This window comes from Scyliorhinus canicula, chromosome 2 (genome assembly GCF_902713615.1).
Source record: "Scyliorhinus canicula chromosome 2, sScyCan1.1, whole genome shotgun sequence".
Classification (NCBI taxonomy): Eukaryota; Metazoa; Chordata; class Chondrichthyes; order Carcharhiniformes; family Scyliorhinidae; genus Scyliorhinus; species Scyliorhinus canicula.
In genome coordinates, this window is record NC_052147.1 from 153,338,360 (window position 1) to 153,355,385 (window position 17,026).

The 17,026-nt window shown below is 41.7% G+C and overlaps 1 protein-coding gene across 5 annotated transcripts in view; it reads right to left on the reverse strand.

The window, feature by feature from the left end:
• Nucleotides 1-17,026, reverse strand: part of ube2f (ubiquitin-conjugating enzyme E2F (putative)) — a 238,460-nt gene that overhangs the window by 158,200 nt on the left and 63,234 nt on the right. For 4 of the 5 annotated variants that reach the window (XM_038787937.1, XM_038787936.1, XM_038787935.1 and 1 more), the window contains exon 2: nt 2,800-2,938. The exons of the other annotated variant lie outside the window; for it this stretch is intronic. In XM_038787937.1, the coding sequence (XP_038643865.1) occupies nt 2,800-2,917 (118 nt within the window). In that variant the 5' untranslated portion in view covers nt 2,918-2,938. The remainder of the gene's footprint in view (nt 1-2,799; nt 2,939-17,026) is intronic. 5 annotated transcript variants of the gene reach the window in all.

A 17,026-nucleotide genomic window follows, 5' to 3' on the forward strand; every position in this document is an offset into this window, starting at 1 on the left:
CACCTTGCTCCAGTACCTCCGCCGCTGCACTTGATACCACCGCCCTCACCGGGGCGATCGCCTCCTCCACCAGCACTTTCAATACCACCCCCATCTCCTTCTTCATTGCTTCCACGTGCTTTGTGAACTGTTTCTCAAGTTCCACAGCCATCACCTTGGTCACTTCTTCTGCTGTGAGCAATGCCACCTCCCCTGGTGCTCCAGCCTCCGTTTTCCTTACAGTTCCTGCGCTGACTTTTCCACTCACCGGCGGACTTTCATTAACCCCCTTTTTCCCAAACTTGGACATTTCTCCTCCCTGTGCCTTCTTACAGCTTTTTCAGCCTCCGTTGCCCCCAGCACCGGGCGTTAAAACCCCGAAATTTCTATTCCTGAGCGGGAGCCCTCCAGTGTGCGGCTTCCTCCTGCCCTACGTCACCGGACGTCGGCCACACTAAATTGCCCCTTAATTGGAAAACAAATAATTGGATACTCTAAATTTATATTAAAAAAAAGAAATAGGGTTTAATGAGGGCAGCACGGTGGCGCAGTGGTTAGCATGGCTGTCTCACCACGCCAAGGTCCCAGGTTCGATCCCGGCTCTGGGTCACTATCCATGTGGAGTTTGCACATTCTCCCCGTGTTTGCGTGGGTTTCGCCCCCACAACCCAAAGATGTGCAGGTTAGGTGGATTGGCCACATTAAATCGCCCCTTAATTGGAAAAAAATGAATTGGGTACTATAAATCTATTGAAAAAAAAAAGAAATGGGGATTAAAAAGGAACCCTCCAGAGAGGATACTTGGAATGTAAAATGTTTAGAACAAGTGATGATCGGAAATAAAGGGCTTAGAGCATTCTGTTAGAGACTGGATAATTACAGAGAGTTTATAAAATGGTCCAGGCAGCAAACTGTGAAACCAGCTCAGAGATGAGCTTGCATTTAGTTCCAAGACAAGTCCCTGGAATGAGAGGGTTGTATGATGAGAGATGAATTGATTGAGCCTACACTCTCTGAAGTTCAGAAGAATGAGTGGTTATTTCATTGAAACACAGGATTGTGAAGGAACTTGACACAGTGGATTCTCAGAGGTTGTTTTCCCTGGCAGCAGAATCTAGAACAGCCTCAGGATAAGGGGGTAATCATTTTGGATTGGGAGGAGGAGAAATTTCTTTGCTGAAAGGATTCTGAATCCTTAAAATTGCCCAGAGGGTTGTATATGCTCCTTCGTTGAATATATTTAAGGCTGAGCTGGACAGACTTTTGGTCTCTCAGAGAATCAAGGGCAATGGAGTGAGGGGAGGAAAATGTAGTTGAAACCATAGATCAGCCATGATTGTATTGAATGGTGGAGAAGGCTTGACAGGTCATATGGTCTACTCTTGCCCCTATTTCCTATGTAATGTTCTGAAAAGCAATGGGGTTACACACACATGCACGCAGGAGAGATCAAGGGCTGGAACCCAGTCTGATTTTCACATTCGTAACCTACAATCCTGTGGCTGCCCATCCTTCCCAGCTGAGGTCAGCGTATTCAATACAAATCAGGAGTTAAATCCTGCTACTCATTGCAAAAAAAACTCAATTATGCTTTGGGATGCTCAACAAACCTGTCTGCCATCCCTCACCACCACCACCACAGAACCATTCACCATCCCGCTGCTACAGTAACTCTCCTATTATAAGATTTGTAGAAACATGTGAACATTCACCCCACCGCCCCCTCCATCATACAAAAATAATTGCAACAGCAGCTTCAGTTACAAGGGGTCACAAGTTCAAGATGAGGGGCATAAGGTTTCGGGGGGGATTTGAGGAAAACCATTGTTATCCAGAGGGTGGTGACAGTCTGGAATGAACTACTTGGGAGGGTAGTAGAGGTGGGTTGCCTCACATCCTTTAAAAAGTACCTGGATGAGCACTTGGCACTGTGGTTAGCACAGTTGCTTCACAACGCCAGGGTCCCAAGTTTGATTCTTGGCTTGGGTCACTGTCTGTGCAGAGCCTGCACGCTCTCCCCGTGTCTGCGTGGGTTTCCTCCGGGTGCTCCGGTTTCTTCCTACAGTCCAAAGATGTGCAGGTTAGGTGCACTGCCCATGCTAAATTGCCCTTAGTGTCCAAAAAGATTGGGTGGGGTTTCTGGGATAGAGTGGAAGAGTGGGCTTAAGTGGGGCGCTCTTTCCAAGGGCCAGTGCAGACTCGATGGGCCGAATGGCCTCCTTCTGCATTGCAAATTCTATGATTCTATGATAACATTTAAGGCTATAGGCCAAGTACTGGCAAATAGTTTTCATTTAAAAAAAATAATCTTTATTGCCACAAGTAGCTTCGGCAGGTAGGTCAGGTGTTTTTCATGTGTTGGTGCAGACTCGATGAGCCGAAGGGCCTCTTTTGCACTGTATTATTCTGTGACTCTGAGGCGAGGATGTTCACTGCAGCGTCTTTTTAGAAAACCATACAAAATCTTTGAATTAATTTCAACCTCTTGGGCGGCACGGTGACACAGTGCTTAACACTGCTGCTTATGACGCTGAGGACCCGGGTTCGATCCTGGCCCTGGGCCACTGTTTGTGTGGAGTTTGCACATTCACCTGCGTGGGAGTCACCCCCACAACTCAATGATGTGCAGATTAGGTGGATTGGCCACGCTAAATTGCTCCTTAATTAGAAAAAATGAATTGGGTACTCAATTTTTTAAAAAATGACAACCTTGTTGACAAAAACCCCACCTCTCCCCCACTAAAGTGTGGGTTGGAGTAGATTTAGCCAAGGGGCATTAGATAAACCAGAAAGTCAGAGCAGCAGAGAGGAGTCACGCACCTTTGATGAGCAGCTTATCTCTAATGGACACACGACGGGATGAGTCTGTCCCTGGATTTGTGTTGCCTCTCCCTGTCATACCCTCTTCACGCTTCAGCTTTTTTGCTAAAGTCAACATGGCTGATGCACGTTCTTGAACCTGAAAGTGAGTTTAAAAAAATTTGATAATCATTTTCCTTTTACACAAGATTACAAAAACAGCCAACTGAAACACCACCTGATACAGTACAGAAACAGATTAAAGTCTGCTAAAGTAGAAATAATCTATCAAATCAGTCTGTTACAGCAGACACAAAGCAGTCTGTTTCAGTACAGAACAAGCCATCGCGTCGCAGTCTGTTACTATACAAAAACAGACCAACTCACTGCAGGATGTTACTGTACAGAAAACAGGCCATCGCAGTCTGTTATAATACAGAACAGGTCATCAAATGGCAGTCTGCTACAGTACAGGACCAGACCATGGCAACAGTCTGTAACAGTATAGAAACAGGCCATTGTAACAGTCTGCTACAGTACAGATCAAATGGATGTCTGTAAGAGTACAGAAACAGCCATTGCTATGCAGTCTGTTACAGTACAGAAACAGACCATCAAATGGCAGTCTCTCACAGTACAGAGCAGGCCATCAAATGGCAGCCTGTTACAGTACAGACCAGGCCATCATTTCACAGTCAGTTAGAATACAGAACAGGTCATCATTTGATAGTCTGTTATAGTACAGAAACAGGCCATTACAAAGCTATACGTTACAGTACAGAACAGTCCATCAATTGGCAGTCTGTTACAGTACAGAAACAGACCATCACATCGCAGTCTGTCACAGTACAGGAACAGACCATCACATTGCAGTCTGTTACAGTACAGAACAGATCCATGCATCGCAGTCAGTTACAGTACAGAAACAGATCACTGCATTGCAGTCTGTTACAGTACAGAAACAGACCATCGCATCACAGTCTGTCACAGTACAGAAACAGGCCATTGCAATGCAGTCAGTTACAGTACAGAACAGGCCATCATTTGACAATCTGTTACAGTACAGAACAGGCCATCATTTGATAATCTGTTACAGTACAGAAACAAGCCATCGTATTGCAGTCTGTTACAGTACAGAACAGGCCATCAAATGGCAGACTGTTACAGAACAGGCCATCATTTGACAATCTGTTACAGTACAGAAACAAGCCATCGCATTGCAGTCTGTTACAGTACAGAACAGGCCATCAAATGGCAGCCTATTACAGTACAGAACAGGCCATCATTTGACAATCTGTAACAGTACAGAAACAAGCCATCGCATTGCAGTCTGTTACAGTACAGAACAGTCCATCAATTGGCAGTCTGTTACAGTACAGAAACAGACCATCACATCGCAGTCTGTCACAGTACAGGAACAGACCATCACATTGCAGTCTGTTACAGTACAGAACAGATCCATGCATCGCAGTCAGTTACAGTACAGAAACAGATCACTGCATTGCAGTCTGTTACAGTACAGAAACAGACCATCGCATCACAGTCTGTCACAGTACAGAAACAGACCATTGCAATGCAGTCAGTTACAGTACAGAACAGGCCATCATTTGACAATCTGTTACAGTACAGAACAGGCCATCATTTGATAATCTGTTACAGTACAGAAACAAGCCATCGTATTGCAGTCTGTTACAGTACAGAACAGGCCATCAAATGGCAGACTGTTACAGAACAGGCCATCATTTGACAATCTGTTACAGTACAGAAACAAGCCATCGCATTGCAGTCTGTTACAGTACAGAACAGGCCATCAAATGGCAGCCTATTACAGTACAGAACAGGCCATCATTTGACAATCTGTAACAGTACAGAAACAAGCCATCGCATTGCAGTCTGTTACAGTACAGAACAGGCCATCAAATGGCAGACTATTACAGTACAGAACAGGCCATCATTTGACAATCTGTAACAGTACAGAAACAAGCCATCGCATTGCAGTCTGTTACAGTACAGAACAGGCCATCAAATGGCAGACTATTACAGTACAGAACAGGCCATCATTTGACAATCTGTAACAGTACAGAAACAAGCCATCGCATTGCAGTCTGTTATATTTGTCCTACGTTCCTATGAAATGTTTTATAAGTGTACTGCTCTAAAAACATGGACCGTTTACAAGAACAATTTTCGAGATCAAATGTCTAGATATTGGAAACAGTTCACCATCTTCTAAACCTGTCACCTCTATTGCCCAAAGGAACCAAGGAGCTGATGTATGGAAACATGGTCACGCGTAAGTTCTCCTCATCACACACCATCCTGACGTGCAAATATATTGCCATTCTTTCACTGTCTCCTGAAACTCCCTTCCAAATGGCGTGTGGGTCTATTGACAGCACGGGGACTGCAGTGGTTCCAGAAGATGATTCACAAACACCATCTGAACAGCAATTGGGACTGCGTAACAAATGTTAGCCTACCCAGTGATACTCTCATCCAACAAATAAATAATAAAATGACATTCATATATTAACTATCCTCATCATGAATCCAGCCACTATACAGTAAGTACATTGTACCACAAATGGGCAAGTGGGGATTCACTGCTCTCAGTTACAGTCAGACTCCTCCAAGTCACGGAGAGGCTACTTAAAATGAACATTGAATTCCTCAGTGTTCAGGGGTCCCACACCAGACAAGCCATTTATTGCATATAGCTCCTCCTGGACTGACCTCAAACGTAAATCTCTTATCTACTCCAACACCAAAGTTACTTTCAAGAGGTTTAGCTAACCCACTTTGTGCCAAATATTTAATTCCCATAACAGATCCCAACTCTCGCTAAAGGCCAAATCTCTGAACACTGCTCAAATACTTAGGAATGTTTACCTAAATATACTTTCACACCCATACATCAAGAGTTCCTATTCAGTCTTGGTTTCACAGCTCCATATCTGGGACATTAATCCCTCTCGTCCGCAGAACAGAACATACAAGAACAATTATTTGACATGAGACTCCTTCATCATCTTGACCTCTTGACTTTTCTCCCCATTACAACTTTTCTCGTTTCTATGTACGTTATTGAGAACTACAATCAATGCTCTTCTAAATTCTCCTCTGTGAAATCCTAAACTCCGTTGTGTTAAACTATACCCTCCTGTAGCAGATTCCAAAAGGCCTTTGCCCCATCTCTACTCCAGCTCGTGGGTTCAAAGAGCCTCAAACTTTACCTGGTCTCCTTCTGTTTTCCCTTACTCCTACAATTGACAAGTTTTGAAGACCCAATCCTCATGACACCTATTCATTACTTCCTGAATTAGTACAATGTCAAGTACTTGTGTAAACTTATCACACTGCATTTTCATATCCCTGTCTATTGCTGTACTCTTGCACCTCAGAATAGCATCTCAGCCTGTGTACTAAAGGAACTCCTGCACGTCACTGGGACATTGGTTAATATCTCTTGATACAAAGAATTTGTTCAGTATACCCGCGATAGTTTTGTCGTCATTAGTCAAGTCTCGTATGATGGAATCTCTCATGTCCTACCTACATATAGATATCTTTATTTCTCCCACTGATTCGATAGATCAGATACAAAATGTAAACAAAATTGAATTCCAGCCAGTACCTGAATGACTCAACTGGATTCCAGCCAATAACTTACTCTCAGGAATGTCATTCTATATATAAAAATCCTGACCCCCCTGGACTACGTTCCAGCCAGTAACTCACTCTCAGGAATGTTGTTCTATATATAAACCACTTGATCCCTGAACTCTTTTCCAGCCAGTAACTCAGTCTCAGAGATCTGTTATTCTATTTTTCTTGAAGCTAATAACACTAAAACCAAAGTGGCAGGAGAGTAAAGCACTTTACTGATTTGAGCATTATTGCAGGAACTGGTGAAAGTAACAGAGAAAACTGAAATATGATGGAAGAGACTATGATTAATAAATGGCAATTGAAACAAAAAAAAGGAACCAGCCCTGATCCTTATAACTATACAAGCTTACATCATAGAAGAAGTCCATTCGGCCCATTATCTCTGTGTCTACTCTTTTTATTTAATATAAATTTAGAGTATCCAATTCATTTTTTTCCAATTAAGGGGCAATTTAGTGTGGCCAATTCACCTACCCTGCACATTTAGGTTGTGGGGGCGAAACCCACGCAAATACAGGGAGAACATGCAAACTCCACACACAGCCGGGATCGAACCTGGGACCTCGGCGTCGTGAGGCAGCAGTGCTAACCATTGTGCCACTATGCTGCCCTCTGTGCCTACACTTGATAGGTCACTCCAAAATTAACCCTAATACCCAGATCACTGTTGTACTCTGCCTCCAATACACATCTGATTTTCCCCTAAAAGATACAAAGCGCTGTACCTAGGCCACTCCCTTCAATAAAGCATTCCATGTCCCACAATCTCCTGTGTAAATAAATGTACATTTCATTCCTTGGTGTTTAAGGACGCAAAGCAATACTGGGCGGCACAGGTACACAGTGGTCAGCACTGTTGCTTCACCACGCCAGGATCCCAGGTTCGATTCCCACTTGGGTCACTATCGGTGCGCATTCTGCATGTTCTCCCCATGCCTGCGTGGGTTTCCTCCGAGTGCTCCAGTTTCCTTCCACAAATCCCGAAAGACGTGCTTGTTAGGTGAATTGGACATTCTGAATTCTCCCTCTGCGTACCCGAACAGGCGCTGGAGTGTGGCGACTAGGGGCTTTTCGCAGTAACTTCATTGCAGTGTTAATGTAAGCCTACTTGTGACAATAATAAAAATTATTACTATTAAAGTCATACATTGCCTGGAGCTCCTCCTGGGCTCAGACTTCAAATACAAATCACTTGTTGACTCCCACGTCAAAGCTCCCTCAAGAGGCTTAGCTGACTGCCTTCATGCCAAAAATACTTAATTCCCACAACAACTTCTAGCACTCACTAAAGGCAAGTAAGCAGACATGAAATCACTTGAGTGATTAATCTCGTGGTACCTGTGAGACTAGGGGTACCTGAACAGTGACGACAAGCAGAGCACTGTGAGCTGGAAGATAGACATTGTTTTCCACAGTGGAACTGGCTTCCTCTCTAATGCAGCACTCATAACATAATGCGAGTGTTTACTTCGACTGTACATTGACAACAAATTCTCTCTCCCTCCTTACCGAAGCAAGAATGTGCGTCATGATATTCAGCACAGTTGACCTGGGTTAGAAGTCTATTCACTTGAAAATAGTGGGGAAATTATACACTTGGTGAGGTGTACATTCTGCACAATACAGGCTGATTTTAGAAGAACTTCAAACTCCTGGCTGAGTTTTTTTTCAATTTTTCAGACAAGTAGAATTATACATCACTTGGGCTCGCCTGACCTCTTCAGCTTGGATCTGTATCAATTTCACATGGATCTCGCTGCTCAATAATTGCAGTGCTGCCATAGAATGGTGCAGAGATATTTGATATTCACACCACACTCAGTGCTATTCCTAGTTTCTCTAAAACCTAATAGTACTGTTGAGAAATGGTGGGCTCTGCTCTTGTTGAACTAATTCTTTCCGACTTCCTCAGCAGGCAGAGATTGATTCAGATGGAAGTGGGATTTTCTTTGGTTAACCCAGTGTCGAGCAGGAATATACTCAATGTTCCTGCTGTCTGTCCAAGAAGTAACCTGGGCAATAATTACACAAATATTTGTTGGGTAGCTTGCAGGTTATTGTCTCCTCCATTATTGATAACTCAGGGCCTGGTTAAGTAGGGACAGAAACCCAGGTACTCACTAAGCTTAAATGGTTCATCCTGAGTACACCCAGAGTGTGCATCCATCCAGGCTATCAGCCAATATTCTCTGTTAAATGGTTCCTAAGGCAGACAGTGAAGTTTGAAACTAGTCACAAATCCTTTCTTGATAGTTAGTTTATTTACAGAACGCAGAATTACATATAATTTGCTTTTATATACAGATATATGCCTCTGACCTACTAACATTCAATGTCCCAGAGGTCTTTTGTAGGTCTTAACCTCACACTTTAATGTGGTTTTAGTAATCCTTCTGCCTACTTTCAAACAGAGGACCGTTCCCATAAAGAGAATGTGAGAAGCAATGCACAAACAGGATGATCTATCTCAGCCTCCTCCAGAGTCCCCAGCATCACAGATGCCAATCTTCAGCCAATTTGATTCACCCCACGTGATATCAAGAAACGGCTGCAAGGGCTTTGGGCTCTGACAATATCCCAGCAATAGTACTATCACGGGCCGGGGTTTAGAGAACCCCAAAGTATATCGTGGAGTTCACCTGACCCACAACTTTTAATAGATTTTGGTTATGGGGAGCACAAAGGCCCACTTTATAGGTGTGATGCAACAGAGAACTAAAAGTATTTTAAAACAAAAACAATGTTTATTCTATGAATTCAGTTAACATTTATAAACACACAATAAACAGTTTATCAACTACCAACCCTGACCACCCCCCAAAAGATACAGTGCACTACAGATAACCCTTAATAACTTTCCAAACAACATCCATAAGTTAAAACCTTTTTAAACAAAGACAGCAGGTTTAATTTCTCTACAGAAACAGGTATTACGTTGAAATCATCAATGAGCTGAAGATATTCTTTAGCTTGTAGAAAGAGAGAGATCATTACACAGCTGATTGCTTTGAATGCAGCTCTCCAACTCTGAAAACAAAACTAAACATACTACTGCTGCCAGCTCAAAACAAAAGTAAAAGCAGAGCCAGAGCTCAGCTAAACCCACACAATGACATCACTACAGCTATTTGAAAAGCACCCATTTCTTAAAGGTACATCCACCTGACAGTACTGAAGACTTGTGTTCCAGAATTTTACATTAACACAAGTTACTGTGCGTTTGTGTAGATGGTCGGGATTGAAGGCGCTAGCAACAGCGCCGCTCCCAACAGCCCTGGGGAAATACTCAGGGAGTACAGTAGTAATAGCTTTGTTGAGAATTTGGAGGCAGTTTTGCCAGCACTTCGGGTTGGGGGCAGGGTCAAGGGAAATTCCGATTTGGGGGAACCATAGATTTGAGCCAGGGAAGTGGTACATCTTAAAGGTACATCCACCTGACACCCCCCCCCCCCCCCCCAAGAAAAAAAACCCCATCAACTTCAACATGGTTTCATTTTTCACCATTTCACTTTCCTTTAAGCAATACTGACAGTAAAGTACTTTTTCGTTTCACAAACCAAAACATGCAAATAGGTGTAATAACATAGTCCATTTTAGTTCTTCTTCCTCCAACTGGAATCCCTTTTGATTGACAGAGTCTTTGGACAAAAAGGTCTCTGCATGATCCATCCATTTCTCTACACCTCGGCATTTCTCTTTAAAGTCAGATACTTCAGTTCAATCCGATCACAGAGCCCCTTGTAATTCTCCAACACAGGAGCATTTGTTAACACAGCCTTCAGTCAGTCAAATGCCTGTTGACACGCCGTTGTCCACTTACATTTGCTACATTTCTTCAGCAAGTCAGTCAGTGGAGCAACCACGCTGCTGGAATTTGGCACAAATTTCCGGCAGAATCCACTCAGGCCAAGAAATCACATTATTTCCCTTTGTGTCGATGGCATTAGAAACTCCCCAATAACTTTTGTTTTCACATGCCGTGGGACCATTCGACCCTGTCCGTTTGTTTGGCCAAGGAAAGTGACTTGAGCTTTTCCAAATTCACTTTTGGCTAATTTATTACCAAACATGCCTCCTGAAGCTAATCGAATAATTCCACCAGATGCTTTAAATGTTCTTTCCATGTCTGACTGAAAATGACCAGATCGTCGATGTATACTGCCGAATTGGGTAATCCTGAAACGACTTTGTTAGTTAAGGGCAATTTGGCATGGTCAATCCACCTAACCTGCACATCTTTGGACTGTGGGAGGAAACTGAAGCACCCAGAGAGAACCCATGCAGACACGGGGAGAATGGGCAGACTCTGCACAGACAGTGACCCAAGCCAGGAATCGAACCTGGAACTCTGGCGCTGTGAAGCCACAGTGCTAACCACTATGCTACCATGCTGCCCAAGTTAACCGTTGAAATGGGGCTGGGGCGTTTTTCATGCCAAATGGCATAACTTTGAATTGGTATACCATCTGGAGTCACAAAAGCTGACATCCCCTTCGCCCTTTCGGATAAAGGTACCTACAAGTAACCTTCAAGTAAATCCAGTTTGGAAATAAAAGCTGATTGTCCCACATTATCAATGCAATCCTCCAAATGTGAGATAGGATAACAGTCCATTCTTGTAACTGCATTAACCTTTCTATAGTCCACACACAACCACTGGGTACTGTCTGGTTTCAGTACAATCATGGTGAGCTCCATTGGCTGCAACCCACTTCAATTATGCCCTTTTTAAGCATACTTTCAATTTCCTTGTTAACCTGTGCCAATTTTAAAGGGTTACGTCTATATGGATGTTGTTTAATTGGAACAGCATTTCCCACATCTACATCATGTATTGCCATCTCAGTGCTTCCCAACTTATCACTACAAACTTGCCCATGTGATATCAATAACTCTTTCAGGTCAGTCCATTTTTCCTCTGGAAGGTGATTCAACAATTTATCCCAATTTTTTAGAACATCCTCGTTTTCCAATTTAATTTGTGGGATGTCAAATTCACACAGTCATCTGGATTTGGTTTGTCACTTTGAGTTAGACTCATTAAAACCTCCTCCTTTTCCTCTCTTTCCCTTTCAAAGTACCTTTTAAGCATATTCACATGACACACTCAGTGAGTCTTCCTTCTATCTGGTGTTTTTACCACATAATTCACCTCACTTAATTCCTTTCAATCTGATAAGATCCACAAAACCTTGATTTTAAAGGTTCACCTACCACTCGTAACAATACTAAAACTTTATCTCCACTGGCAACACTACGAACTTTTGCTTTCTTGTCCGCTACCCGTTTCATCACATGTTGTGCAACTTTTAAATGTTGCCTAGCCAATTCCCCTGCACTATTTAATCGTTCACTAAAATTTGACACGTAATCCAATAATGTAAGTTCAGACTGCTCATTCACCAATTTTTCCTTAATCTATTTAAGTGGTCCTCTTACATCATGACCAAAAATTAGTTCAAAAGGACGGAATTTGGTTGACTCATTAGGTGCATCCATAATTGCAAACAGTACGAATAGAATTCCTTTATCCCAATCCTCTGGTTAATCGTGACAATAAGCCCTCAACATTGTCTTTAAGGTCTGATGCCACCTCTCTAATGCTCCCTGTGATTCTGGATGATACGCAGTTGATTTAAATTGTTTTATTCCTAAACTATCCATAACTTATTTGAATAATCTTGAGGTAAAATTTGATCCCTGATCCAATTGTATTTCTGTGGGTAGTCCATATCTAGTAAAGAATTTAAGTAACTGCTCCACAATCTTTCTACCTGTAATATTGCGTACAGAAATGGCCTCTGGAAACCTGGTAGACACATCCATTATAGTCAAAAGATATTGATTCCCACTTTTCGTTTTAGGAAGCGGTCCTATGCAATCAATTAAGACGCTTGTAGAAGGTTCCTCAAAAGCTAAAATGGGTATTAAAGGCGCTGGTTTTATCACTGCTTGAGGTTTCCCTATCACTTGACATTTGTGACATGATCAACAAAATTTAACTACATCTTTATATAGTCCAAGCCGATAAAAATGTTTTTGGATTTTAGCTTGAGTTTTCCTTACTCCCAAATGACCTCCCACTGGTACCTCATGTGCAACTCGCAACACCTCTTTTCTATACCTTACCGGTGAGAGTTTGGCTCAAGTTAGAATCAGAGCATGATGGGAAATGGAATGAGAGTTTGGTCAAGTTAAATTAGAGCTTGATGGGAAATGGAATGTCAAGTTTGTATACCAGCTTTGTGAAATGAATTGTTCCTGTGAGAAGGCGTTATCACGACCGTGACTGTCTGTGAGAATCTGTGGTGGGAACGAAACGCAGCCGGGGGAAGATTCACTCCTCAGGACTTTTGATAAAGAATTGCTATGCTATGAAACTAACTGTATTACTAATGATGAGAAGAAAATAATTACATGAAGGAGGGGCGCAATGAGCTAATTGTATGATTAATGATTGAAAGGCTTGAGGGGTTTTGTAAGAATATATAGTCAACTGTAACTAAGAGAAATTTACTTTTTCACTTGCTGTAACTCAGTTACACTTGTGCTACAGCCCCGCGGTAAATAAACGGCTCTTTTAAGTTATCTGGTGTTCGACTGCTGATTACCTCTGGACTGCAGAAATTTAGTATTATCATTTGGTGGAGGATGCGGGCATCTCTAGTGCGTCGACAGAAGCAGACGGTGTAAGCAGCTGATCGCCTCCGGATGCATAGGGGAAAATAGGGCCCCCAATTGTGAGTATTTTTTCACTTTGGTTTTCCCCCTTCGCTGTCCCGGTCGTGAGCCTGTCCTACTGCCTGCTGCTGGAGGCGTCCCTACGAGATTCAGGTCAGTCCGGTGAACCCCAGAAACTTAAAAAAGCTACGGGTTGGAGTCCCTGAGGCTAAAATTCCTCAAAAGAACCGGGTTGGAGTCCCTGAGGCCAAAATTCCTCAAAAGAACCGGGTTGGAGTCCCTGAGGCTAAAATTCCTCAAAAGAACCGGATTGGAGTCCCTGAGGCTAAAATTCCTCAAAAGAACCGGGTTGGAGTCCCTGAGGTTAAAATTCCTCAAAAGAACCGGGTTGGAGTCCCTAAGAAATAGTTAAAGGAGGTAAAGAGATATCAATGCCAACATGGTCTTTGTTATTACCTGAAACCTTTGCGATAAAAGGTTCCCGTTAACTTTGTAAGGCGGGTGACATAGAATCTTTACGGTGTCACCTTCGAGCTGTTAATTGACTTGTACGGAGCACGATTACTCCGTGATTTAAATTATAATCTCCTGCAGATGCGGATAAGTCTGCTTAACAACACATAAACAGGGCAAAAAGCGTGCGGACCCTGGCATAAAACAGCACACGCGTAATTTCCTTAACCAATTGGAAAACGGGGCAGGATAACCCTGTAATAAATTCAAAATTGAATTAGTGATCTAGGATCTCTATTAAAATTGTAATCAGAAGGACCATCTGGCATCAGATAAGGGGTATAATGGGTAATACGTTAGACACCACTTTTGAAAGTGGCAGTGCACTGCAAACGCTTTGTGAACAGTATCCGGAACACTCTAAGAAGCTGAGATTATTATGGGGGGAATTGCATAAAAATTTAGGAGAAGAAAAATGGCCACTGGGGGAAAACAAATGCATTAAAATTGGGTATAAAATTGACAGAGAAAGGAATAGTTAAAACAGCCATGGTCTTAAAAAAAGGGATGCGCATATGGGAAAAGAACCAAGTCATTAGGCTATCCGCCTTGAATCTGTATATTAATCCATGTAAGTTTAAGCTTAAGTGGGATAAGGTGCTGTCAGGGACTGCGGAGTTCACAGATCTTATCTCCCAGAATTCTGACATAATAAACTGCTTTGTTACTGATACTCAGGCCTTCGTGTGAATATTTTCACCCGTAACATTTAGTGTAAGTCTGGAAGGATGTTGCTGAGCTGGACGCCGCTCGAGCCGGTGGACAAGGCGAGTAGTCAAACCTTTGACCGCCAAAAATTAGAGTTACTTGGCAAGGCGGACAGACGGTGAGGTAACATCGAACAAATCTGGTATCAAGGCCAAATGAGTAAAAGAGTCAGTTAAAATTTTCTTTGGGTTTTTGAAGGGCAAAATATTCTGACAAAAAAAAAACAATGATCAAAGATGGGTGTGATTTCTGTGGAACAGAGAAAAATGGTGAGATACACAGAAGTAAAGATAAGACAAATAAAGTTAGAAGCACAAATGACATAAATTAAACCTTCACACCATTTGGAAGACAGGCTAGTTTAAAGGAATTGAGCTCTGACTCCTTTAAGCATAGCAATAAAGCAGGTAAAGATAGCGGCAGTACAGATTGTGCAAACTAGCAAAAGACATCACAAAACTGCCAACAATTACGGCTAATGACTGTCCCGGAATGTCTCAAGGAGAGAAAAAAAAAATCAAATTAAGTGAAGTCCAAAAGATCAGAAAGGGGCTAAAACACTCAATTAGTTTTGTTCAGGAATATGTGAGGATGACTAATCCCCCTCCCAAAACGAAAAAATGGGGAGAAAATCTATACAAGATTATGGTTAGAAACTTAACAATGGATACATGTCGAGAATAACTTCAGATCATTTCAAGCCGTCCAGATAAATTCGGCAGTAATTCAATTCATTTGAAATAAAAGAAAAATAAACATCCAGTAATGTCTCTTTCCAAAAACCAGTTAAATAACGAACATTGAAAATTGAAACAAAGGATGGATAATGTCGGAGGTCACGTAGCGGATGGAGATGGCATCATGCCAAGTTCTCCACCACTTTCGATTCTGTACAAAAATTTAACCATTTCAGCAAGCAGGTCATCTGCGCAAAGAAATATACGTTTCTAAGAATAGCTAATGCCGCTAAAATTAATCAGTGGAAATTGACTTAAATGGAATAACACAGATAAAGTTTTCGAAGGAGAATGAAAAATTTTGTTCAGTATTTTAATTGAGCTATTGTGAAAATTCTGTCTCTTTACTCTGATATTTGTGACCTGTGAGAATGTGTATGCTTGGTCTGTGAATGTTGATATCTCTCTGTTATGATTCATCTTCTGAGAAAGTAACCATGGGTTTATAATCTGGAATTCTAGAATAGGCTCCAGAAGGATTTTTACTTAACTGTAGAAGCCAGGTATTTCTACCATTGACGATTTTGCCGCCATTTTAGAGAAAGAGAGAGAGGGTTAGAGAGAGAGAGAGCCAGAGACAGAGAGAGGGACTGATAGAGACGACGAAAGTTGAGAGAGCGAATCAGAGAGAGACAGAGACGAAGAGGTAGTTAGATAAAGAGAAAGAGCGACAAGAGTTCCAGAGACAGACAGAGTTACGTAGAGAGATAGACAGAGAGAGAGAGAGAGGGGGAGTTTTAGGCATCTTATAGAGAGGGAGTTTTAGGCATCTAAACTTTGTTCTGAACTATTCACTGTCTCTGTATTCATGTTTCATTTTCAGACTTTGACTTCAGACTTTGACTTTTAAAAGTTTTGTTACGAGCTGTGATTATTTGAAAGCTTCAAATTGTCTACGCATTGCCTTTAAAGATTATAGTTTGAGTACAGTTAAAAGCTTCAAATTGCCTACGCATTGCCGTTAAAGATTATAGTTAACAATTTTTTCTTTTCAAAGGCTATCATTGGCATTTCCAAGGTAATTTTGATACACAAGGAATTTTAATCAGGGTGCAAAATCACATATGTAAGAATAAGAAAATATTAGTTTTATGGTGTTCAGTGGAGGTTAGGATAGTTGAAATACATATGACAAATATGATCAAGCCGGTGTTTCATTAGTTCAGGGTTAAAACTTCCCTGACACAAATAATCATCAGTAGGGTAAAACTAACCTGTCTCACAACATAGATGTTTTAATTATGAGATTGCAGAATTAAGTATAAAGAACAGATGGGTAAATGAAATATGTCCATGATCATGTTCGTCTGGGAAAGAACCACGATACAGCGCAAAATTGGTTCAGTCAGAGATTCAATAACATATTGTGTTTGATATTTTAAAATAATTGTTCAAAATCAGTTTGGAAATTAAAACTTCAGAAAAGTAACTCTGATTAAAGCAACGCCATAGAGAGCACATATCGTTCTGAGAGACTTGATAACGGGAATTTGGCAGCAATCCAACTTTTACTCCCAGTCCATTTGAGTGAAAAATATTTTTAAAACGTTTAGAGATGCGAATGGCATCATTCCAATTTATCCACCCACTATACGCCCCTTTTTGTCTCTGCAAGAAAATTAACCCTTTCAACAAGCTTTTGTGTATAATCCAGAAGATGTCTTGACACTCCCATGCTGGGTTTGCCTGTGAGCTCTGGCCTTTTTAATTCCGATAAAGTAATGAAAAGCCCACACAGCTGAAGATGCATTTTAATTGGAATTTACAAATCTTAAATTTTGAATTTTCAGATTTTTTTCAGATTAATTAAGCCACTCTGTCCCATGCAGAATGGATCTTTGGTGTTAGAACATAGGACGTATAGTGCAGATAATTACAAGTAACTATAGGTGCCACGATATTTGCAGAAGCTTCAGGAATTTGAGACAGTTGAGTTATTA